We start from the raw sequence: 27,505 nt of genomic DNA, 5'->3' as shown, positions 1-27,505 counted from the left end.
CCCATGGAAAGTTTCTAATTTGGAATATTTCCAAAATTCCCCAGTTTAACTTCCCATGGAAAGTTTCTGGAAATTTACCAGAAATTTACCGGAAATTTTCCACCCCTTTGCAACCCTATTCTTGATCCAGTGGTAACTCTGTTCACATCCACAGTAAATGCAGATAACTTAGTTCTAGTAGAGAGGAGACTCTGACAGGACGTTGAAGATGAACTTATCGTCCAAAAACCCATTCCTTTATCAATTACTGCTCCTTTTTCTCTGCTTGACTTCATCCTCTTCTTCTTTGGGGAGTTTTGTCAGTTTTGATGCTACAGGGTGTATTACTGCCCTCTACAGAGTAAAATGATTTACTATGACCACTGTGTTACTGCTGCTTTAATCACGTCCTGATTTCAGTTGACTTTAATGATGAACTAATCCCAGAAAACTCAGTGTGTTTGTCAGTGAATGTAGAACTCACCGACACACTGATCATTTATCATCAATGATTCTATGGATCAGTTTGAAATATTCAGGGAGTAATGGAAGAAGAGGGAGCAGCCACAGTGAGCTGTTAGATGAAGAGCTGCAGACTGAACACCTCCAGCTTCTCATCCAGGAAACAAACACCTGCCTCTACAGTTGATCTGCTTTATTGTCCTCTCAGACCAGCAGGTGGACGTGAAGGTGCAGGAAGGGGCGGAGTCTGTCATCCTACCATGCAGAACAAACGCTGACCTGCCTGAGGACACCTCAGTGGAGTGGACTCGCTCTGAACCAGAACTCATCATGGTCCATGTGTATCGAGACGGAAACAACCAACTTAACAATCAGGACAACCTTTACTGTAGCCGAACGAAGATGAATGAAGACCTGCTGGAAACTGGAGACCTCAGTCTGACCCTGAAATACCCCACAGAGAGAGACTCTGGATCATACATCTGCACCGTCTACAGAGGCCAAGACATCCTGAGAGAGAAAGTAGTGCTGGACCACCTCAAAGGTACTGTAAGGACTGTAGATACAGGTCAGAGGTCAGAGGTCAGAGCTGTACATACAGGTCAGAGGTCAGAGCTGTAGATACAGGTCAGAGGTCAGAGGTCAGAGCTGTAGATACAGGTCAGAGGTCAGAGCTGTAGATACAGGTCAGAGGTCAGAGGTCAGAGCTGTAGATACAGGTCAGAGGTCAGGGGTCAGAGCTGTAGATACAGGTCAGAGGTCAGAGGTCATGTTGTTCTTTATGTTTCTCCACAGAACTATTTCCAACCTGGGCCATAGTTCTCCTGGTTCTCCTGGTTGTTCTTGGTGTCGTTGGGGGTCTTTTGTTTCATTGTCGACACTACTTCATGCCAGGTGAGTCTCTACTACTACACTACCCATAATGCTGATGGTAACATGTGTCCTGTGGAGGAGACTTGTTCCAGCTGCTGAAAGAGTTCAGAGTTCAAACAGCTGCTACAGAGAGCTGAAGAGAAACTTCCAGGTTTAGTTCCAGAAGTCAGAAACTCTTCATCAAACATGTCTGCAGCACTTTACAGGACGCTTTGACTAGTTACCAAGGAACGAGTCAGGAAGACATCAGGGACAAACGGAGACACAATCCAGCTCTAATCAGAAGCTCCTGACGTCCTCAATCAGGACCTGAGCTCTGAGCTCATGAGTCCAGGTCTCTCCCAGTCCCAGTAAAACCAGAGCAGAGGGTTAGGGTTCTTCCTCATCCATTCATCTGATTGGTTCCTCATTAGTTCCTGACTTCTTCTTTGGTAACTGCTCCAAATGTCCTGAAGAAGAAAACTGCTGTTCAGTCACAAACTAGTTTCCACTGGTTTGTGTCAGAGGTGTGACAGACGTCAGGTGAGCTCAGGTCACCTGGTTGATCCACGTCCTCAAACAAACTGAACACTGAGAGTCCTCCACCAACATGAGACACATAGACAAGGATGGACAGAGACGTCCTGTTACCATCAGAGCTGCTGCTGCTGTCTCTACAGCTGATGATGTGATTTGTTGTCCTCTCAGTCCCCCAGGTGGAGGTGGATTCAGGGATGGAGGTGGATTCAGGGGTGGAGGTGGATTCAGGGGAGGAGTCTGTCCAGCTGACCTGCAAAACCACAGCTCACCTGCCTGAAGACGCTAAAGTGGAGTGGAAGGACAATAACAACAGGAAGGTCCATGTGTATCAGAACGGCTCTGACCAGCTTAAAGACCAGAAGGAGTTTTACAGAAACAGAACGAAGATGAATGAAGACCTGCTGGAAACTGGAGACCTCAGTCTGACCCTGAAATACCCCACAGAGAGAGACACCAAGACCTACACCTGCACCGTCTACAACAAGGAGGGAGACATCCTGATGGAGAAACAAGTGAAGCTCAATGTCAGAGGTCAGTACTGTAGATACAGGTCAGAGGTCAGTACTGTAGATACAGGTCAGAGGTCAGTATTGTAGATACAGGTCAGAGGTCAGAGGTCAGTACTGTAGATCCAGGTCAGAGGTCAGAGGTCAGTACTGTAGATACAGGTCAGAGGTCATTACTGTAGATACAGGTCAGAGGTCAGAGGTCAGTACTGTAGATACAGGTCAGAGGTCAGAGGTCAGTACTGTAGATACAGGTCAGAGGTCAGAGGTCAGTGATTTTCCATCAGTCTGTACCAATAGAAGTCTAATAACAATCCTCCAGTAGTTGTTCTTTCACAGCTTTGAGTCAAGTCAGACCATTAGAATAATACTCACAGGACTTTGGAGAAAACATTTGAATTGTTTCAGAATAGAAAATGTGAACCTGGTGAGTTATGAGCTGATTTAGAGAGAATCATCTTGTTTGTATTGTGTCAACAGATGGTGGCTGTAGTTATTAATGGTTGTAATAACTAGAGAATAAGAAGTAGAGGTCAAACCAGACACAAAATAAACCAAAACCTTGACTAAGAAGAAACAAAGACACTGGAGAGACAGAGAGAGGATGATCTCTCTGTCTCTCCAGTAAGATGATCATTAAACTCAGAGAAGATGCATGGTTTGGTGAGATTTGGAGTAGCAGTCATTACAACAGATCAAATGAAATCAAACCTAGCTCAGAGTAAATAGAGATGACTTCCTTCTGGAAGGAAAATAAAAACATCTAGCACCACTTAGAAGCTCAACTTGTTGTTCAAACGACCATTTTCTGTCTCATGCATCTCTGCTGGTTTGTTCCTGCTTGCTTTAGTCAGCATCACTGCTACATCCATCACTTCCTGATTTCCAAAACTATGGCTTGAACCAAAGGTCCTGAGCTCAGAATATGCATGTGTTCATTGTTGCATCAAAAGGAGTTTAAAGGAGTGAGCGTTAACTTATTATTAACGTGTTAACTTTGACGGCCCTAACAAATACATGAGGTATCATAAGCAGGATGGAGAATTAGAAATAACATTTATGATGGAACAGGAAACTGAATGAGATGGACACTTTGACAACATTACAGGTTAATGGAGACAAGACCAATTCAGTTCAATTCAGTTTTATTTCTATAGCATCAATAACAATACAAAGAACCACACAACTGATCTCTCTGGCTAATTCCCATCAGTGATCTATCTGCAGCATTTTGAATCAGTTGAAGGCTTTTCAGAGAGCTATTTGGACAACCTGATAATAATAAATCCATCCAGGAAGAAACTAATGCATCAACTAGTTCTTCAGCTTTGAGCAGTGTCTGCACCACAAGGAGGAAATTAGCCCGACGCGTTTCAGCTCATGGCCTTCATCAGGGTAGGCCAAAGACAAGCTGCTGCTGGTGCTGGGAAATAAGAATGAAAAGGAATGAACCTGATTAAGACACAGGGAAATGTTCTGAAATCATTCATTCACTTCATAAATAGATAGTTGAACATTTAACATTTAATACATCAGTAGTTTACACTTCTTAACTTGTCTCTGTTCAATGGAGAATGGGACATATTTCAGACTGGAACCAGTCAAACATGTTTCACTCCAAATATTTCTCTTCAATGTGCTCAGAGCTGCTGCTGCTGTCTCTACAGCTGATGATGGGATTTGTTGTCCTCTCAGTCCCCCAGGTGAAGGTGGATTCAGGGGTGGAGTCTGTCCAGCTGACCTGGAAAACCACAGCTCACCTGCCTGAAGACGCTAAAGTGGAGTGGATGGATGATGAAAATGATGTGGTCCATGTGTATCAGAACGGCTCTGACCAGCTTGAAGACCAGGACCAGATTTACAGAAACAGAACGAAGATGAATGAAGACCTGCTGAAAACTGGAGACCTCAGTCTGACCCTGAAATACCCCACAGAGAGAGACACCAACATCTACACCTGCACCGTCTACAACAAGGAGGGAGACATCCTGAAGAAACAAGTGAAGCTCAATGTCAGAGGTCAGTACTGTAGATACAGGTCAGAGGTCAGAGGTCAGTACTGTAGATACAGGTCAGAGGTCAGTACTGTAGATACAGGTCAGAGGTCAGTACTGTAGATACAGGTCAGAGGTCAGAGGTCAGTACTGTAGATACAGGTCAGAGGTCAGTACTGTAGATACAGGTCAGAGGTCAGAGGTCAGTACTGTAGATACAGGTCTTCTAGAAACTCTACAAGTCCAGTTGTCTTTCTGTAACGCTATTGGATACACCATGACCTGGATGACTGAGAACCTTCACTGACATATGTGACTCAGTAGGATAGAAGGGGAGATAGTAGAGTGTTGATTGATCCAGGATTCACTGATTCAGCTCTGGAACACCAACTGATCAAATGAAAGAAAGTGTCCCACCATGCTGCCTTCTGCATCTGATGGATGTATATAGGAAGGATTAATAAGGTGCAATAATGTGAATAAGATGGAGGCTAAACTAAACTGTTGCTGTTGTGTTGTGGTTGAGCAATTAATCAATTACAGAGAACATATTGTGATGGCCCTTGGCCATTGTGTTTTGCTGGCTTCTGTGCTCCTCCCTTCCCAGGTTCTCTGCCTGCTTCCTCCCACCTCATTAAGGAGATCCACCCCACCTGTGGCCATCTATAAAGGCATTGCCCTTCCAAGATGGCGTCCTCTCCTTCCTGGATGGCTGGTGCATCCGGGCACCCCAGTGTAGTTTTGTTTGTTTGGTTTGGTTGTGTTCTGTTGACTCTTTTGTTTAATAAATTTATGATTAATTTAACTGGTCGCTGTGTGTTCTCCCCGTTTGGTTGTGCTCTCCAATGAGCTGGGCATAAGAAGTGGGGGCTCATCCGATTTTGAACTTGGGAGTGTCAATGTTTGGCACTTGCGTGGCTGTGAAATTGGGAGGCTCACAATGAATGAATGAAGGTAGAAGTGGGGCTACAGGGCTGCATCATGGTTTTGATGTTTCTGAAGGGCTGCGGTTGTTGCCAAAATTTCGATGAAAAAGACCCAGACACATTTTTTTGAACAGGTGGCAGGAATTAGGGGCTGGTCAGATGCCCACCAAACTTTAATGCTGCAGTGTATTTTCACAGGCAAGGCCCAGAGAGCTTTCTCTGCCCTTAGTTCTGCTGATAGTGCTAGTTATGGTAAAGTTAAAGCTGCAGTCCTTAAAGCGTATGAACTGGTGCCGGAAGCTTACAGACACAGGTTTAGAAGCTGGAGAAGAAGAGACCAGCAAACCCATGTTGAGTTTGTTCAAGACATTTCAATTCATTTCAGTCGTTGGCGTTCATCCTCCAGTGTGGCGTCGTATGAGGATTTGTGTGACCTGATTGTGTTAGAACAATTCAAGAGATCATTGCCTGCCCAGCTGGCCAATATGTTTTAACGCATGGTAGTGGCTCAGCTGGGACCAGAGAGAGAGAGACAACAAAGGGAGAGTTTTAGGTTTAGGACTAACAACCCTCCAGTAACTCATGAGGTTTCACATGCTTCTGTTAGACATGTTCCAGGGACAGATGGGAAATTTGATCCAGGCAGGTCTTGTTATGCCTGTAGGAATAAGGGACACTGTATTGGGTGTTGGGATGGTTACACTCTGGGTTCCCGTTCATCGGTTCCATCCTCATTCTGATTTGGTGTGTGGTGAAATTGATATGGCCATCCGTTCTCAGTTGCCATTACAGGGGGTTGATGTCATACTGGGCAATGATTTGGCAGGGTCAAAGATCTGGAAAGAGGGTCCAACACTTGTTTATGTGGGTTCAGTTTTGCAGGTGCCTAAAGAGCCTGAGGAGTGAATTAAAGAAAGCCCTAAAGTGTTTTCTTCCTGCGCTGTGACCAGGGCCAGGAGTAAAGCTCTGTCAGAACAGTTTGATCTTTCTGAACACGGTCAGTCTTCTCAGGTAGGTTTCTCTGAGAGACAGGAATTATGTAATTTTTTTCCATTCCTTTGCCATTTTCTAGGGAGGAGTGCATTAATGAACAAGCTGCAGATCTTACACTGAGGCCTTTATTTGGGAGGGTTGGTCCAAAGGGGGATTCTAAGAGTGTCTCTAGTGGTTATTTTCTCAGTGATGGGTTACTGATGAGGAAGTGGGCTCGTGTGGTGCGTGGGGTACAGGTTGACAGTGTGGTCCAGGTTGTGGTTCCTTCCAAGTTCAGACACATGGTGTTGAGCACTTCACATGATGGGGTGGCAGGCCTTCTCAGGGTAAAGAAAACTTATAAAGTGCTTTGCCTTTTTTTTCTGGCCGCAGCTGAAGAGGAATGTTGCTAACTATTGCAAAACCTGCAAAACATGCATATTAACAGGAAAGCCCAAACAGAAGCGGAAGCCAGCTCCCCTGTACCCAATCCCTGTTGTGGAAAAGCCTTTTGAGTATCTGTTGCTTGACTGTCTGAGCCGCTTCCAAAGAGTAAGGAAGGTTTTTGATCAAAAAGCTGAGACCCAGCTGTTTGAGCCAGCCAGGGGACCAGGTTCTGGCTTTGTTGCCTGTGATTGATCCACTGTTTCGAGCAAAATTTGGTGGGCCTTATACAGTGAAAAGCTGACAGGGACTATTTGATTGCCATGCCCAACAGGAGGAAGAAAGTGCAGTGGTGTCATGTAAACCTGTTGAAATCCTTTTCGACTCCCTCTGCCATGAAGGTGTTGGGCCTGTGTACTAAGGCACTCAATATTGGGGTTTGGCTATCATGAATAATTAATAATTATCAAAAATAATTATTATTATTAAATAATTGGATCTGAATTACTAGATCACCTCAGGGCACCTCCCTTCTAAGAAGGGAAAAGGTAGCCAATCAAATCAGTCTCATAAAATATACTAAATTGTCAATTTGGATTTCAGATTAATAATTAACTTAATAACTATAACCAATATTACTACATTACCAACTAGTTAAAGTTGAAGGAATTTGGAGTTCTTGATAGTGTAGAGGTTGGCAATATTCACTCTTGTGCAATATTAAACAGGCAGGTATGTTTAAAAGACATTTATTAACAAGAATAAAAGCAAACATACAATCTAACTAAAGTGTACTTGGTTGGATGGTTAGTTTAGCATGCAAGAGACCCTGAGTCTATGTGTTGCATAATCTAAACTAAGATTAATTTACCATACTATAACCTTACGATCACAACAACTCAGTAAAACAAATATCACATCGAGTCAAATCTTAAGAGTTCAATGCTTAGCTTAGCTTGACTAGGCCCAGGTCATACTACCAGATTTGGTGGAAAAGTCAATTTCTGGTGTGTTGCTCCTTTAGCTGGCAGTTCCTGGTGGAAGGGCCGAGCTGGGTGCTGTGTATTCCTGATGGCAGACGTTGGAGGGAAACTGGCCGCTCCTTGAGTCCTTTGAAGTGGCTTGTTAGCAGCTCGGTGCTAACTAGCGAGGCTCCTGTTGGTTGGGGTTTTAGCCTACAAACCTGTTTGTTGGCTAAAAGAGCTGGTGCAGATTCCTCAGCAGGATCTCGCTTCGCTGCTGTAAGGAGAACAGGCCTGGTGTAGTTGCTCTTTGTTAGCAGACTACCTGGCAGCCAGCTGCAGCTGAGCAGCTGGAGGTCTCCACGTGGAGGTGTGGAGTTGAAGTGGGGGAGAGAGTAAGAGAGAGAGAACACAGGCCAAAAATTTTATATGACCTGATGACCTCAGAGGTCACATGCCACTGTCAGCCAGTGAACTGCTGGGTCAGTTTTCACACCTGGGGGATTGTGGGATTTGAGGTTTCCAGGGCTTCCCTTTGTTTCAAAGACAAAGACAGACATGTGGTTAACTTGGTTATGCATGGTGAGCTTCCATAGCACCCTGCTGATTCTGCACAAGACCACACAAGACCCTGTTAGTGGGGTCTTGTGTTTTATGGGTGTGATGGCCCTTGGCCATTTTGTTTCGCTGGCTTCTGTGCTCCTCCCTTCCCAGGTTCTCTGCCTGCTTCCTCCCACCTCGTTAAGGAGATCCACCCCACCTGTGGCCATCTATAAAGGCATTGCCCTTCCAAGATGGCGTCCTCTCCTTCCTGGATGGCTGGTGCATCCGGGCACCCCAGCATAGTTTTGTTTGTTTGGTTTGGTTGTGTTCTGTTGACTCTTTTGTTTAATAAGTTTATGATTTTTTTTAACTGGTCGCTGTGTGTTCTCCCCGTTTGGTTGTGCTCTCCAACGAGCTGGGCATAACAATATATATATGAAATACTGTTGATAACTGAAAATGATCGAAGTGCAGTCAGCAGTTAGGAAAAGGTTGAACACTTGTCAGATACATTCGTTCACAGTTCAGAAAACTTGTGTTCTCCTCTCATGGATTCTGGAAAGGAAGAAACAATGTGTTGAGTTCTATGTTTAGAATCAGGAACTAGGAAAGTCCAGCTACTAAAGAAATGTGATCCAGCAATCACATGTCCTCATCAAACCATGTCCACTAGCTGTGGGAGACAGGACGTACAGCTGAGTTTTAGATTTTATGTTTGAAAGGAAAATACAGGTGAGTAGGAAATGGAAGTGCACAAGACAAAGTGTGAGCACTTCAAATCATTCAGAGTAACCATCAATGACACCTTTGAACAAACAGAACAAAGAATAGGAAAGTCACGTTGCTGTGATGGCAGGACACTCTGGAGACAGGGGAGACATTTAGAATACTTTCAAAATAAAATGCAGCTGAAGCAGTGGACATACAGTAGAAATGAGGATTTGAATTATCTGGAGAAAAATCTCTAAATGTCATATGAGAGCAGTTGTGGATTCAGTCTATGTAGCGTACATGTCTGCAGCAGAAACAAACCTAATGAAGCTAGATCCAGAAGAAGCTCAGAGCCTTCCAACCTATAGTGGAGCATTCTAAACATAATGTGTCTGCAATGCAGGTAGAAATGAGAGAAATGCTGCCACTTGTTAGAAGAGTCAACCTTATGATGGTGTATTGAGTTGATGTGAAAGGACATAGTGGATCACATCCTGCCAAAGCCAAAAATCCATCTTGGAGGAGTGTTGAGACCACAGTGAATCTAATGCCAGTGGTCTTGGATGGATCTGTTGAAGCACAGAGACCCCCAGTAACAGTTGTACCTCCCTCAGATATCATCAGATCAAAGATCCTGAATTTGGTCACTCAGGTGCAGCATCCCTTCTTCTTCCCTAAAGTAAAGTCATGTGAGCTAGCATCAAGACATTCCTGTGAAGCTCAGTGAGTGAGGAATGCACTGCTCATGCTTTCCTTGGAGAAGGAACTAGTCAGGAACATGTCACTCTCTGATGATTCACTGAGAGTCATTTTACTGCTTTGAAAGAGAGACGGGGAAAGTTCCACTATCACTAATGTCTCTTAGATAGTTAGTGATGGGACTGAACTCCTGCTTGAATCAGATGTTTGAACTGTAAATGTTTGAATAGATTGCACACTATCAACCACACTGCTCTCTACTGTCAACTGAATCAGAATAATATGAGAAGTCACTTCATTCTACACTCAAGTGTTAAAGCTGCTGATAAATGACAGCCATCTAGTGGTTCCTGGTGCTACTGCTACCTGATCTAAATAGTTTAACGTGTCAATGTCCAGATAGCCTGTTGGAGCTTTACACATTGAATGGGTCACCTCAGACTCTGAAGCAACATTTACTGTCACTCTAGTGGAGAGATTTGGAGTAGCAGTCATTACAACAGATCAAATGAAATTGTGTTGTCCCTGTCCTCTTTCCTATGAATGGTTCTCTAACGACTCTTATCCGTCAGAGGCTCCAGTGTCAAGGTGTGAATGAGACTGAAACTTCTTGGGGACAGAAGTTAAAACTGTATTGTAAATAGATGGCAAATTAAATCTCAGTCCACCTCCAGTCCACCAGAACTGAAGAAGCTACTCGGATGAGTGGTGAAACGTCTTCTGAAAAAACTCTACAAGTCCAGTTGCCTTTTTAAACCTTTTTTGGATATACCATGACCTGGATGACTGAGAACCTTCACAGACATGATGGAGAGTTAGAAATAACATTTATGATGGAACAGGAAACTGAATGAGATGGACACTTTGAGAACATTACAGGTTAATGGAGACAAGACCAATTCAGTTCAATTCAGTTTTATTTCTACAGCATCAATAACAATACAAAGAACCACATGTAACACTTACAATAGAATCTTCATATTAAACATTGCCAAATAGATATGAGGAATAAGAATAAAAATTTGCTAGGCTACTATATGTAATTATTAGGATAATGCTGGGCTAAGGTTTGACTCATAGAGCTGTGTGAAGATTAATGAAGCACAAGACACAGTACTGATGCTACCGGTGTTGTATTGAATATTCTTGTAACAAAAAATACTTGAAATGCATCAAGGAAAACAATGAGCAAAATGATACAGCCAAAACGATTCACAGTCCTACTAGTAGTGGTTTCAGTATTCATTAATACACAGGATTAGATGTTACAATCCCTTGTGCCAAAATCCCAGGCAAAACACATTTAGAGGCCCTGTCCAGCTGAGAAACCCTAACAAACCTACAGTCATGTGATATGAAGCTTAACCTACAATCTAAATAAACTAAGTAAATGCTACTGGCTAGCTTAACCTAAAATCTAAATAAACTAAGTAAATGCTGCTGGCTTGTAGGCCCACAGAGCAGCACAGGATAATTCAAACATTGTGAAACATAAGGTAACCTAACGCTGCTGGCTTGTATGTCCCGCTCAGCAGCTAACCATAGCTACCAAGCAACATGAAGACATCAGGAACCTGGCCTAAACAACAGCAGTATGCAGCATGTCATTGGGGTTTTCAAGTGGGCACCTCCCTTCACCGATGTTTTGTTAAGTTAGGCCCACGACACCTCGAGAAGGCTTAACAGTGACTTCCAGTGTCCTGAAGTCACCCCCCTCCACACGGCCACTGCAAAATCCGTTTTTCTCACCATTTCTCACCATTAATATTAGACAACAACTAGTCCAAACAAATCTACCGTGGTTCAGCCCGTTGATGCGGACTGAACCATGAACCAAACAAACAAATCCCAAACAAATCTACCGAGAATCGCCCCGTTGATGCGGGCTGAAACATGAAACAAACAAACAAATGAAACACGAACCAATCGACCACATCTATAATCATTTGCAAGCACACTAACATCACGCAGCCATCCTTACCTTTAGCTAGCTCCCCAGCTATCATGCTTCCTACGTACCCACAGCCACTCGCTCACCCTCTCTGCTGCCCGAGACATGTTACATACCGCAGTCCTTTGACTTTTTCCACGTATGCCCAGCTCGCTCAGAAGCGCAATCGCCGATTTTGCTACAAATCCACGGCAGCCCACTTCTACCGGGCGGAGATAAGCCTTCCAGTCATTCTGCTCTGCATCTGCTGCTAACTCTGCATACTTAGCTCTCTTATGCTCGTTAGCCTCCTCAACTCTATCTTCCCACGGGACAGTCAGCTCTATAAAATAGACTACTTTCTCTGGCTCAGACCACAACAGCAGATCTGGCCGTAGTCGAGTGCTAGCTATCTCAGCTGGGATAACCAGCTGTCCATTTAAGTCCGCCCTCATCTCCCAGGCTCCTCCTACTCTTAGCTGTCCCATGTTATGCCTGATGCCTGCTGGTCTAGCCTTTTCTCCCTCCCGTACAAACTTAATGCGTCTATTCCCTCTGTTAACAGCCATGGAATTTACATTCACCCGTTTTTCCTCAATTGCAGCTGCTAAACATTTCAGTACCTGATTGTGATGCCAGGTGTAACGTCCTTGGGAAAGACTAACCTTACAACCTGTCAGAATATGGCTAAGCGTGCAGACACAAGTGCACAGTGGGCAGGCAGCATCCTCACCTACCCATTGGTTTAGGTTCTGGGGAGTTGGCAGCACATCATAAGTAGCCCCTATCATAAATCTAATCCTGCTAGCCTCCATGCTCCAAAGCTCTCTCCACTTCAACTTCCTTTTCTCCACACTCTCCCAGTTCACCCATTGACCCTGCTTAGCCTGCGAGACTGCCTTAGTGCATCTAACTGCTTCCTCTTGCTTCTGTACCTCTTCCACTACCATCTTTCTCCTTTCTACTGCTGATGCCTTGCTCCACAGAGGTTTCCCTGCACACAGCCTCAGGCCTCCATGGCCTTGCTGTACATGGCCTATGATATCCCTGGCCTATGATAACAGTGGGCGCTGCACTCCTAACCACTGGATCCTTTGACTGAGTAAGAGTCATTTCCAGTCTAACTTTAGCACACTTAAACTCCTCTGTTAGGCTGGTAACTGGGAACTCCAGAATGCCTTCCCCATACAAGGCTGTGCCGCTTAAGCAGTGTGGGACACCGAGCCATTTTCTGATAAATGAATTAATCATCCTTTCTAACTTTTCTACCTTTGACAGGGCAACCTCATACACTGTAAGCGGCCATATTACTCGGGGCAGTAAACCAAATTGCAAGCACCATAATTTTAACTTCCCTGGTAGCCCTGACCGGTCTATACTTGAAATACCTTGAATCATTTCCTGCCTCAACCCTTCAAACTGTGCCTTATCACTAAGAATTGCATAATACCATCTTCCCAAACTCTTCACTGGCTTCTCCAGCACTGTGGGAACCACCTCATCATTTATAACAAACTTCTTATCTACTACCTTTCCTTTAACAATAGAAATACTCCTAGATTTAATAGGCTTCACTTTCATCCTAGCCCACTGCAGATTGCTGTTTAGCTTATCCAGCAATCTTCTGGTACAAGGAGCGGTTGACGTTGCTGTCGTCATGTCGTCCATGTAGGCCCTAAATCGGGGGGAGGCGAAGCCCTCCCTGCAGCCTTTCTCCACCTACCACCCATTTGGAAGCCCTAATAATGACTTCCATTGCCATTGTAAAGGCTAGTGGAGAGATTGTACACCCTGCCATGTTGCCTACCTCCAGCTGCTGCCATGCTGTAGTGTACTCTGTGTGGTAAAGCAGAGAATGTCTAAAAGGTAAGCTTTGACTAAGGTTTTTATACTACCTGGAACTCTAAAGAAGTCAAATGCTTCCCATGACTGTGTGGTACTGACCAAAAAGCAACATGCAGGTCTCTCTCCTCTTGCTTTGCTAACTGAATTTGGTGCCAAATCACACTGGTGTGCTCTAAGCATCCAGAGAAGCCAGGGATCCCAGCATTTTGCACCGACGTATCAACTAGCCTGTTTTTCACCAAGTAACTGGACAACCTCTGTGCTACAACTCTGAAGAAAATCTTCCCCTCAACATTAAGTAGACTAATCGGTCTAAACTGACTTATTTCCAACGAGTCCCTCTCTTTGGGAATAAAAATCCCCCCTGCCCTGCGCCATGCCTTGGGAATAACCTGTTTCTTCCATACTACCTTCATCAATTTCCACAGGAACCTCAGCACATCTGGTGCACTCTTATACAGCCGGTAGGGGACCCCATTAGGTCCCTGGGCTGAAGAGGCTCTTGCGCGCCTTACCACTTCTTGAACCTGTTTCCGGGCTGTCATCACACTGGCTACCTATTTCACCAAGAGGTGGAATGTCAGAGGGTAGTGCCACCTTTCTAAACCTGTCCGTATCTTTATGCACCTCCTCCAAATACTCCTCAAGCTTCTCTTTTGGTACCGTGAGGTTACCATTCTTTTCCTTGCTAAATAGCGACTTCACAAACCTAAATGGGTCCTTATAAAATGCTAATCTACCCCGCTCTTTCCTTTTCCTATTTTTCCTGATGTTCTATAAGTTCGTTAAATGCACCTCTAAGTTTCAAATTCAAACATTTCAATCAATTAAACCAAAAGCAGCATGCAATGGCAGTTCTTTGTTCAGGAGGTGAACAGTGAATGCGGTATATGATGTTACGTTCCTACCACACCACTGAGAAAAGGCATGAAGCAGGTAGGCTTGAGGCCTGCCAATAGGTGGGGTGGGTGAATGGGTGAATCCTCTCAGAAGTTGTCCAGTTCTTTCAAAGGGTAGCTCGCCATCAATCCAGAATCTCTTCATCCATAAAAGCCTAACCTGTTTTGCAAACAGGCATCATTAGAATCATCATCATCACCATCATCAGTCTTTCCACACTAATGTATGCTTTTTCCTCAGTCTCACCAGTGTTCAGCCAAATGTCTTCTTCTTCTTCTTTGTTTATTGGCAGATTACATCTCTTTGGTGCATACCGCCACCAACTGTACAGGAGTGTGTAAAGGGACTTGGCATACTATCATGGTACTCTATGTTGAAGAGGAAACGTTACATTTTAAAAAAAAAAAAAAAAAAAAAAAAAAGGATCCTAGATCCTTTTAATTAAACCTGTGTCATTCAGAAAAATGAATAAGGATTTGATCCTGTCTCTTTGCATTCCTTCTTCCTTAAGGATGTTCTCAATCCCATTTTCAGCCTCTCTTTCTTTCCATTGCTGCCTGTGTTCTGTGTATTTTTTGCACTTAAATAAAATATGGTCTACATCTTCTATAACATGACATTCAGAACATAAACCATTACTCTTCCCAATTAATCTTAGTGTACCATTAAGACCTGTGTGACCCAATCTTAGTCTACTATACACCACCTCTTCCCTTCTGTTGTTACATACTGTTATTCTTTTCCTCCATACATTTTCTTGAATTGTGTGATAATGCCTTGCATTGTACTCTACCTCCCATTCATTTTGCCATTTCAGTATACCTTCTGATTTAATTTTAGATTTGGCTTCTCCCTTCCCCATTGAAATATTGATTCCTATATGTTCTTTTTTCAGCACATCCTTAGCTATTTTGTCAGCCACTTCATTCCCCTTTATCCCGACATGTGCTGGAACCCAACAAAACTGAACCAATATTCCAAGGTTCTTTATATTCAATAAAATATGTCTTGCCTCTATTACCAAGTCCTCTCTTACTGATTTTCCTGTTTCAAAACTGGTTAATACTGCCAAGGAATCAGTACATATGACAGATCGAAGTGGCTTGATTTCTTCAATCCACCTCAATGCAGTTATTATTCCTGCTAGCTCTATAGAATATATTGATAGGAAATTATTCAATCTATAACCATATTTTTTCTTAAATGTAGGAATATATATCCCAATTCCACAATGACCATCTTGAGGATCTTTTGACCCATCTGTAAATATTTTAATAAAACCATAATATTTAGACTGAAGATGTCTTTGGCTGCATTCTGCAAGGCTTGCTTCATTAGGCTGTTTTGCTTTTTCCTTCAACAGTTCTACATCAATGGTTGGCACAGGCAGCATCCATGGAGGAGCTGAACTCAACACTAGAGCAGGGCTAAACTTGAAATCTAAAATTCCATACTCTCTTGCTGTATTTGTAATGTGCCATCCAAAACCAGAACTCTTTGAATGGTATTCCCAACATGCATTAAGGATTGTTAAGGCAGGATTATTTACACTTCCTTTAAGTCTCACCCAATATGTTAAGGACAACTTATCAAATCTAAATTTAAGTGGAGTTTCTTCAGCTTCAACTAATAGAGCACAATTAGGAGTTGTTTTAAACGCTCCTAACGCAATTCTTAAACCTTTAAATTGCACTCTATCAAGTTTCCTGAGAGATGTTGCACATGCAGAACTATATACTATGCATCCATAATCTATATTTGATCTGATTAATGCTTTGTAGATGTTCATTAATGATTGTTTGTCTGCTCCCCATTGCTGCCCAGAAATCATCCTCATAAGATTTAATACTTTTTTACATTTAGATTCTACATGAACTATATGATGTTTCCATGTCATTCTTTCATCCATGTAGATTCCAAGATATTTAAACTTATTCACTCTTTCCAGTTGCTGATTATACAACATAATTTTAAAATTCTCTGGAACCTTCCTTCTTGTGAAAAACATTATCTTCGACTTAGGTAAAGAGAATTTAAATCCCCAGTCTAATCCCCATTGTTCTAATATTTCTATTTCTTTTTGTAACCTTCCAACAATATATGGAACATTCCTCCCTCTTTTCCATACTACAGCATCATCTGCATACAACAGACCTTCACCTCCTTTTTCAAATAAATCATTAATCATAATATTAAATAAAATAGGACTGATAACGCTCCCCTGGGGAATTCCATTTTCCACCACATATTCTTCTGATAACTCATTACCTACTCTGACCCTCAAAGTACGATGAGATAAGAAATCCAAAATGAAATTAAACATCCTCCCATTTATTCCAATCTTTTCCAACTTAATTAATAGACCCTCTCTCCACATGGTGTCATAAGCTTTTTCTATGTCCAGAAAAACGGCTACCATCACCTCCTTCATGACTAGAGACTTTTCAACTTCATTACACAGTTTAACAAGAGCATCTGTTGTTGATTTATTTTAAGCAGGGATTTCTTTTCCAAAAAATAATTCAAACGGCCCACAACCAATTTTTCCATAAGCTTTCCTAGGTGTGAAGTTAGAGCTATGGGTCTGTAATTACCTGGATTACCAGCATCTTTCCCTGGTTTAGGAAATGGGAGAATTGTAGCCTTTTTCCATATCTTAGATAACTTTCCTTCTTTCCAAATTTCATTAATTAGCTCAAGAATCTTTTCCAGTACTTCCTCAGGAAGTTTCCTGAACATAGCATAGCACAAATTATCACATCCTGGTGAGGAGTAACCTGTATTATTTACTGCCATTTTCAATTCTGACATATTAAAGCCATCATCAAGTATAGACTCAGTTTCAGATTTAGCATTTAAAATACCTTCATTCGCCTTTAAAATTTCCTCTTTCCTTTTTTTAAAACGATCTTCCAAGTGATCTCCTTTATGTATTTCAGCAAAACATTTCCCCAACATATTAGCCTTTTCCTTATCTGATATAGCTTTAAGATTTGTTTCATCAATTAGTACAGGAATATTTGCTGGTTTATATCTACCTGACATCTTTTTTACCATCATCCACATCTTATCTAATCTAGTCTCCCTTCCAATTGTGGAGCAAAACTGCCTCCAAGATTCCCTTTTAACCTCTTTAATTACTTTCCTTGCTAGAGCCTTATTTCTTTGGTATTCTATAAGATTATCTGTAGTTAAAGTTTTACGCAGTTTTTTCAAAGCTTTATTTCGTTCTTTAATAACTTCTTTACATTTATCATTCCACCATGGAACATCTTCTGGCTTTTACTTATAGGGATGGCCTGACTAGCTGCACTCAGAATGAGGATACTTAAATTATCATTCCTCTGATCTATAGTTTGTTCTACATTTGGAATATTCTTAACTTCTTCATTGCAATTTGTTAAATATTTCTCCCAATCTGCTTTCATAAAATGCCATTTATGATGAGTGTAGCTTTCTTCAATCTTCAATTCAACTTCAATTTTACAAAAAATAGGAAAATGATCACTACCAATACTTGTGTTCTGATCAGTCTCCCATTCACATATACTTGCTATTTTCCTATCAACTAAAGTCAGGTCAATACATGAGGTTTCATTTTTGTATATATTTATTCGTGTTCCACTACCCTTATTTAAACATACTAACATTCTGTCATTCATCATTTCCTCAACAGCCTCCCCATTTAAATCTGTATGTTTACTTCCCCATAAGCTATTGTGTGCATTAAAATCCCCACACCAAATTTCTCTGTGAGACCTTTTAATAATGTTCCTCAGCAACTCATTTGTTAGAGCTTTACATGGATTATAGTAGTTAACAATTGTGTGTTTGCCATTATCCCCATTAAAAATTTCAGTCACTATACATTCATGTTCTTTAGCTGTACCCAACTGTCTATATGGTATTCCTTCTCTAATAAAAGTCATACACCCTCCTCCTCTCTCTTTATCCCTGTCATGTCTAATACTGATATAACCTTTTAAAACAAATTCTAACTGTGGTTTTAGCCATGTTTCCTGAATACATATGATATCTGGTTTATTATTTAATTCATGTATATACCTTTTAAACTCCTGTCCATTTGCTATTAGACTTCTTGCATTCCACTGAAGAATGATTAAGACCATTAGATATTTAACCAGCTTGAGAATCTCCATATTTACTATTTAACATTTCATGAATTTCATCAGCTTTAGTTGTGGTGCCCAAAAATTCATTTGCAGCTTCCACAACTGATTTAATTCTATCACTCTTCCTAGAGTGCTGTATTGTGACATTAACTATAGAACATATGAATGCTATGAACTCTTTTTCCTTTATTAGCAAAGTCTCTCTTGAGATTCTTGATCTGCATTCACAGCATTCTGTCACTGGGTTAGACCTAGGTACGCCTACCTCTATCTGTTCATCAGTATGGTTCCCAGTATTCTTTCTTGGACTCCAAGAGTTCTGTTCTGTTGGAGATACAAGTCCGTTAACATTAACGTCTTTCTTAGCTTTACTTATCTCCTTTAGTGCATTAGCATATGAAACCTGATGAGTCAGTTTGTACTTCTGAATTTCTTTCGCTTCCTTCTGTCTTTCACACCCCCCATATGCAGCACTATGTTGACCTCCACAGTTACAACATTTTAGCTGAACATTCTCCCCACATTTCCCATACTCATGATCCCCTCCACATTTTGCACACCTAAGTTTACCTTTACATTGTACTGCTACATGACCAAAACGTTGACATTTAAAACAACGTATTACAGGGGGAATGAATTCTCGCACTGGGTAGCTCATAAAGCCCATTTGTACTTTTGCAGGTATCTCATTCTTGAAATAAAGTAAAACTGACAAACTCTCTGTTTTTTTCTTTACCTTTCGTCAGGCGTTTTGCATCAACTATCTCTCCTCCTTTCACATTGTTCTTGACCTCCTCAATGGATACTGACACTGGAATCCCAGTAATGACTCCCCTTTTCTTTGCCGCTACTCCTGGAATGTGTGAGTTTATTTTAGAACCATTTAGGGTAGATCTCTTTAAGATCTTATCTTGCTGAGCTTCAGACGCTGCAAAAATCAGTAGCCTACCGTTCCCCATAAAGCGAGCATGGTTAATTTGACCAATTTCTTTGTCAATAGCTTTGGTAACATGAATGGGGTGTAAATCTGGCCCTCCTTGTTGATCAAACACTATAATTACTTTCCAAACTTCTTCATCTGGCTCCTTAACTCTAGATCGTATTTCAGTTTTACTTCTTTTAGCTGTGTCCACAGATTCAGTACTACTGCTAGACTCTGATCTTTGCCTCGTTTTCTTTTTCCTCACTTCCTCCCAAAACATTTCCTCCTCATTATTCCTTATATTACTAGTACCTGCTGAATCTTCTGCCATTGTCCACTTTACATTCACTGTACAGTAGTTAAATTCAAACCTTCCGCGTCACTGTTCTCCGTCAACACTCCGACCGCCACTCTCCACCGGAAACCGCGTCAGCGATCCCAGTCCCTCGGTCTCTCCCCCCAAACCCCAGTCCAGCCAAATGTCATATCCAGAAATCCAAGGCAGCAGTAGAAATAGTTGGGTAATGGAGTGGTGGAGGCCTGTTAGCATTAGCATTTGTTAGCTCTGATACTGAACAGTTTCCAACTTGTTTCAATTGAGATGTGACTCACCAATCAACGGAAAAGTCCTGTTTCCAATTTCCTGCTGGTTTATGATACAGATTCTGATGCTGAGTGATATGGTGTGATCAACAGTGTTTGGAATAACGGCGTTTAAAAGAACGGCGTTAGGTAACGACGTCATTTTTTCAGTAACGGGGTAATCTAACTAATTACTTTTCCCATCGTTACAACGCCGTTAACGTTACTGGACGTTAAATGCGGTGCGTTACTATGCATTGATTGAATAAACTGTGTAATCCAAACGCACCCCTGGCTCACCGCTAGTGAGGAGGTGGGGTAATAACGAGGTAAGCGATTATGATTGGCTAAGGCAGAGTCATGTTTCATGGTAGCCAATCAGAGCCAGTGGTTTTACACACATGACAGCACACGCGCCACACACACACACACAACAGCTAAACAGAGATTCGAGGAAGCAGCAGAGATGGCGAGTCAGGAGCAATCCGATGAAAAGTTGGCATTTTCAAGGTGGAGATATCAGCACTACTTCAATAAATAAAAAAATTCATTGTGGTCAAAGGGAGGAACGTGCATGTAATGTGTACATTATGTCCAGGAGCGAAGACTTTGTCGACATCCGTTGTAAGCAACTCTAATTTAATGAAGCATCTCACAACGACACACGCATCTACAAAGCTAGTGACCAAAAACACCGATACCTCCACCACAGATGATAGCTCGCTGTCTAAACCCTACCGAAATATAAATATTATATATATAAATATAATATAAATATAATTATAATATATATATATATAAATATCGAAAGTTATGTACAAACACCTGTCTGTCCTATTCATTTCAACTGACTTGTGAAAACTGCTCAAAAAAATCCAAATTCTTTGACATATAGCAACTTTTTTTTTTTAACAGTAACGCAAATAGTTACTTTCCCTGGTAACGAGTTACTTTTATTATAGAGTAATTCAGTTACTAACTCAGTTACTTTTTGGAACAAGTAGTGAGTAACTATAACTAATTACTTTTTTAAAGTAACGTTCCCAACACTGGTGATCAAGTGGCTGCTGTGTATCTGAATGAAGCCGAGTCCACTTGAGGAGGTCCAATGCTCTGAAGGTGTCTGATTGGCTGTAGTGATGTTACGAGACGTGTCGAGGCTTCGAAGCGTGTGTCGAGAATGGAGGCGGGGTTTCCGCGAAGCGCGTATCGAGGCTTGCTTCAATTAGGGGAGGGGCCAAAAAAATGACGTCCGAAGCCTCGCTGCCCGGCTGTACCACGTGACTGATTCAGAAAGTGGTTCTGATTTTCCCGCGAGGTTTGACAGCACTATAAACCCCTCGGGGTTTTTGATAGAGTGTCAAGTTGCGGAGTTTGGATAGAGTTTATATAATTTGGAGATAGTTTGGAGAGTTTAAAAAGAGAGATATAGTTTGAAGATTTAGGAGAGTGAGGAGAGAAAGATAGGTAAGAGGATGGAGCCAGCTAGGAAGAGACATAATGAGTGCCCTCTTCCTAGTTCCACAAGCACTTTCACTTTCCTCTGCCTGTTTAAGCCCATGCCATTTGCCTAAAGTGACGGAAAAACACACAACCTGCCATATCATATCATACTACAATTTTGGGAAAAGTTACACACACAATATATATTGTGTGTTTTATTCAAAAAATATCATACACCTGTGATAATTTAAGTAGAGAAATTATTTGGTCATACACTTTTTTGTAATTCATAGTCATTCCCAAGAGCCATTACAGATAGTGATGGCCCTCTGACACCCGAGGCTCCAACACATGCGCCGTAGCTCATGAAGCAATTGTATCGAACTACTGTGCCGAGGCGTGGTTCGTTCGAAGCAGCTGAGTGACGTCCGAAGCAGTTCAAGTGCTTCTGACGTCACTCGAAGCACTTGAACTGCTTCAGACGTCACTCAAGTGCTTCGGACGCTTCAGCAGCAAACGAATCACCTGAGGGGTTCGGTTTGTCATGTGAATCACTTGGCGGATCGAGTGTGTTCAGGGATATCCCGGATACCCTATTTAGTGGTGCTCATTTGAATGTTTCTTTGCAGAGTGGTTTGGTTTGTTGCTGTAGTTGGAGTTAGTTGCGTATTTTGTGGAGATAGATCGTAATTAGAGATTCAGAGAGAAATAGATAAATTAGTTACATAGTTAGATAACACTGTACTGATAGATAGACATAGTTACATAGATAGTCCTAAATAGCGGTATATATAGATAAGACAGAGAGAGAGATACAGATAAGATATAGATATATATCTAATATAAAACTATAGCCCAAAACTATGCACGCACTTCTGACTATATATAGTCACACTACTAAACCATGATACCAAGAGCAAAAGAAAATAGTTGACGTAAGCGCTGAAACATAAACATTAGTGCAAATTAATGACGGTCCACAGAGTGTAGTAGTGACGTAATGAAAATGGTCCAACGACAACCGAGCGCCATTAACGGGTTTAGTGGCACACTGTGAAATCACTGGTCTTTCGTTATTGAATCAAGGGATCGATTCCCATTGTTTGTTTGTTTTTTTATTTTTTATTGTTGGTATGTATATAATTTTCTTATAATCAACTTTAAACCACATATCCATGTAACGTAGTCGAATAGGAATGTGCATGGCGAATCAAGTCCCACACAAGCATGAACCAGTAAGACACGTCTCCATTGCACTACATTTTATTGTCCACTAGATACAAAAAATAGAGCACGGAGTCACTGAAGCTTCGAGTAATGAACCTTTTTTTAATCACGTGTCGAGGCTTCAACGAAACCTCGATTGCCCATCACTAATTACAGACACAAAAAAATCAATGCATCACACATTATGTGGTTATACACTTGGCCAGTAGGTGGTTTCATGTGCACATGAAGCTTCGAGAAATGAACCCTTTCTCGAACCAGTTGGCTTAAGTGGTTCGATGCCTCATGAGGCTTCATCTCGCCATCACTAATTGGCTGTTTCCTGTGATCCATGTTGTGCTTCAGGTTATGATTCGTGTTGGCCAACAATAAACTATGGCAGAGTGATTTAAGTTACCAATGCTACACACACAACTGATCTCTCTGGCTAATTCCCATCAATGATCTATCTGCAGCATTTTGAATCAGTTGAAGGCTTTTCAGAGAGCTATGTGGACAATCTGATAATAATAAATCCAGCCTGGAAGCAGTGTTGCCAACTTGGCGACTCTCTCGCTAAATCTAGCGACTTTCAAATCCTCTTGGCGACTTTTTTTTGTCAAAAGCGACTAGCGACAAATCTAGCGACTTTTTCTGTTTTTATTGGAGACTTTTCTGGTTCTTGGAGACTCTGATGTGAAAGCACATCAGTTTTCAGTTACTGTCCTCAACAAGCAGCGGGTGCTGCCGTGAGCCCCTCCCCCGTCCCAAAGCACTCACAGGTGGTCAGTCTCACAGTAGCCCCGTGCAGCAGCAGCAGAACAGAGAGGAGACCCACGCCACTCCGCGTCCAGACTGCAAATGAATGGCGCATGTGCAAAGATGCTGATTGCGCCCTGGTTTACAGAGTGGGATGTAAATGTAAATGTTTCTTCACTGTCACACTAAAATAAATTGTAAAATAATAATCCATTTAGATATCAAGTTAAAACCGTTTATACAAAAAATGTTAAAAAAAGTTGTAGTTATGGCAAAAAATGCCCATATTTACTGTGACTTGTTGTAGGCTCCTAAGTGGAGCATAAGGTTAGAAACTAAACCAAATTTAAGAAAATTAAAAATAATAATAATAATAAATAAGTAACTCTGCGAGAGTGTCTCTTTTGAGTCACTTTGGCAATACCAAGCCCGGATAAAGGAGGAGCGTTAATAATACAGGACAAAATTAATTTTGTGTGGCTAGGCAAAGCATTAGTCATGACATTATTTTGAGAGGTGATGGCCTATTTCAATGGCAAAATAAAAAAACAAAAAGACAACCAAGAATCAACAGAAGAATGTTCATTTGTAGTTCTAAACATATTTAGGTGTTTTTTACTCACTTTTTGTTATTCATGTTATTCGTCTCTCCTACAGCGTCCATCACAATTACATCCAAATGGCAAAATTATGCAAATTAGCCGATGGCGTCATTTAGCGACTTCTAGCGACTTTTAGGACAGACAATAGTTACTTTCCTTACTGAGGAGTTGGCAACACTGCCTGGAAGAAACTAATGCATCAACTAGTTCTTCAGCTTTGAGCAGTGTCTGCACCACAAGGAGGAAATTAGCCCGACGCGTTTCAGCTCATGGCCTTCATCAGGGTAGGCCAAAGACAATCTGCTGCTGGTGCTGGGAAATAAGAATGAAAAGGAATGAACCTGATTAAGACACAGGGAAATGTTCTGAAATCATTCATTCACTTCATAAATAGATAGTTGAACACTTAACATTTAATACATCAGTAGTTTACACTTCTTAACTTGTCTCTGTTCAATGGAGAATGGGACATATTTCAGACTGGAACCAGTCAAACATGTTTCACTCCAAATATTTCTCTTCAATGTGCTCAGAGCTGCTGCTGCTGTCTCTACAGCTGATGATGGGATTTGTTGTCCTCTCAGTCCCCCAGGTGGTGACGGTGGATTCAGGGGTGGAGTCTGTCCAGCTGACCTGCAAAACCACAGCTCACCTGCCTGAAGACGCTAAAGTGGAGTGGATGGATGATGAAAATGATGTGGTCCATGTGTATCAGAACGGCTCTGACCAGCTTGAACACCAGGACCAGATTTACAGAAACAGAACGAAGATGAATGAAGACCTGCTGAAAACTGGAGACCTCAGTCTGACCCTGAAATACCCCACAGAGAGAGACACTAAGACCTACACCTGCACAGTCTACAACAAGGAGGGAGACATCCTGATGAAGAAACAAGTGGAGCTCAATGTCAGAGGTCAGTACTGTAGATACAGGTCAGAGGTCAGTACTGTAGATACAGGTCAGAGGTCAGAGGTCAGTACTGTAGATACAGGTCAGAGGTCAGAGGTCAGTACTGTACATACAGGTCAGAGGTCAGTACTGTAGATACAGGTCAGAGGTCAGAGACCAGAGAGCTTTTCCACCTGTTCTCAGATCAGTTCCAGCAGATGTGAGGTGACTGGTTTCTGATTCATGTTCTCAGTAAACTGGATCAGACTTTGATTCCAGTCTCATCTTAAATGCTCTCTGAAGAACCCAGGCTGGAAAGCTCCTTCTCTGATCCAGAGGCTCCTCTGCTTGAATGGAGTGGATTGTGAATGGAGTCTGGTGCAGTAGCTGCAGTGTTTGATTGATGTCCAGTCAGTGTTGGAGCCAGACTTTCTGATCAATGAGAGAAGATGAGAAACACTGACAGTGATCCTTCAGCAACAAACATGTGATCAGAGCTGGACGTTATTGATCCAACACTAATGTAGAGCTGAGCTGAGACTTTGATGAGATGAAGGGTTCTGTGTTTGAAATGCTGGTGGAGCTGAGATTCATTGACACCACAGAGAGACAAAGAGACTGAAGACATGTTAGGATCTGAACTCTTCTTCTCTTCACTGTCACATGTTAGATCCACAGATAGAAAAGCAGCAGACAGCAGCTCCACACTGACGGGAGACATTACTGTGAAGCAGCACATGGACAAACAACCAACCATCAAGACTCTGATCATCTGCAACACCTTTCTAGATCTCTGTCCTGTTCCTTCTGCTCTCATCTGCTTCTGTCCTTCAGCTTTCTCTACAATCATTCAATAAAGTCATGAAAACCTGCTGCTGCTGCTGCTGCTGCTGTCTCTACAGCTGATGATGGGATTTGTTGTCCTCTCAGTCTGTCAGGTGGAGGTGGAGGAGGGGGTGGAGTCTGTCCAGCTGCCCTTCAGAACCACAAAGCTGCCTGAAGATGCTAAAGTTGTGTGGAAGAACAGATACTTCAGGAAGGTCCATGTGTATCAGAACGGCTCTGACCAGCTTGAAGACCAGAACCAGATTTACAGAAACAGAACAAAGATGAATGAAGACCTGCTGAAAACTGGAGACCTCAGTCTGACCCTGAAATACCCCACAGAGAGAGACAGTAGAGAATACATCTGTGGAGTCTACAACAAGAAGGGAGACATCCTGAGAGAGAAAAGAGTGGAGCTCAGAGTCAAAGGTTTGTTTGTTTCTTTCTTTCTTTCTGTCTGTCTTTGTCTCTAACTGTCTTTGTCTCTAACTGTCTTGTGTCTCCTCTGCAGACAGAGTCCACGTCCAGGATGAACCAATGAACTCCAGGAACAGAAGCATCTCCATTGATGTAACGTCTCCTCTGATGGCTGAAGAGTTAGTTTGATCAGGTTGTTGATCTTTGATTATTGATCAGTGATGGATCTGATGGACGATGGATGAAGAGAGGAGGACGCTTTGTCAGCTCCTAGTCCTGGTCTGAAGACTCTTTAAGGATCAGTGTTGATCAACATGTTGTCTTCGTTGGTCTTAGACTATAGATCAGGAAAGCTGAGCTCCAGATATTTGTCCTGATCAGCTGAACACTTCCTTCTTCTTCTTTCATATCAGTCTTTGTGGATGTCCATCGTCTCCAGATGGTTTCATTGCTCCCTCACATCTTCAGCTCCGTCTGGATCTCTTCCTGCTTCCATCTGAATGTGGATCCTGGAGAAACCATCAGCTCCTTCACTGCTGAGCAGGAGGAGAAACATTTAAGATTCACCTTCATCACCTCAAAAGACTGACTGAACTCCTTCAGACTGATTCTTCCTCTTCTGGTTCATTGTTGATTGATTTTGACCAAATAAGTCCAAGTGGGAGGAGTTGGTGTGTTTCTATCGAGCAGCCTCTAGGTGGTGCTGTTGTTTCATGTACACAGATGAAGTAGTTCTCAGTACAGTTCAAAACGAGGAAAGTAAAAGTAAAAAGTTGTTGAATACAGAATACAATATCTGAACTTGTTTAAAATAAAATGATGTGGAGTTTTGAAACATGAAACATTATTGTGAGACTCTGAAGGATGTGTATTCAGTATATCTGCTCTGTCCTTCCAGAGCTCCTCCCACCTTTCAGAGAACTGACCACATAGTTATGAGCTTTAGAGTCATGTGGTTTTTCTTTCTGCTCTGGTTTGAAACCCTAAAAGTTCCTGGGCTCCTGGAGTCATGGACATCAGCTGTTAACCTCAGATGAAGTCCAGTCCAGTCACATGTCATAGTTTTCTGTCAGGCTGGATGTCAACAAGCAGCCCTGGTGCTAAAAGGCTACTTAAACATGAGGAATATTAATGCAGCACTTTCAACATGTCAACATACGATGTGATCAAGGACCCTGACTTTGATGAAAAGAATATGTGAATTATACATTTATTTTTCTTTAAACGTAAACTCCTACATGTTTAATTAAAGGCAAAACAACAATAACACAATCAGACCATTTCCAGGTGACTCTTTATAATTCACTAATAACACACTGTCACTGTCAGTCTCAATTTATCTATAAAACACATTTAAAAACAACTAATGTTGACAATGAAGAGGAAGAGGTGAAATAAATCAAAAGCTTAAAACACATTGTGTCAATGCTGTGAAGAAAAGAACAGTGTCATCTGATCCTGATTCATCCTTTCACTGTGTCTGGATCATTCACTCATTAATGTTACTGTCATCCTCTGGTGA

The 27,505-nt window shown here is 41.9% G+C and overlaps 1 protein-coding gene across 1 annotated transcript; it reads left to right on the top strand.

Annotated features, from left to right (window-relative positions):
• Positions 1-3,534: 3,534 nt before the first annotated feature.
• On the top strand, positions 3,535-26,107 carry LOC311492952 (uncharacterized protein; the record flags this gene model as incomplete). Its single annotated transcript, XM_084551409.1, has 4 exons — positions 3,535-4,358; positions 24,437-24,766; positions 25,672-25,781; positions 26,078-26,107. Exons 1-4 carry the CDS (start codon positions 3,914-3,916, stop codon positions 26,105-26,107), a joined length of 915 nt encoding a protein of 304 aa, XP_084407535.1. The 5' UTR covers positions 3,535-3,913.
• Between the last annotated feature and the right edge of the window lie 1,398 nt (positions 26,108-27,505).

This window comes from Chelon labrosus (assembly GCF_963514085.1).
Source record: "Chelon labrosus genome assembly, chromosome: 1".
In the NCBI taxonomy this organism is placed as follows: Eukaryota; Metazoa; Chordata; class Actinopteri; order Mugiliformes; family Mugilidae; genus Chelon; species Chelon labrosus.
The sequence above is the reverse complement of the archived record's forward strand: the minus strand, read 5'-3'. Positions and strand labels throughout refer to the sequence as shown.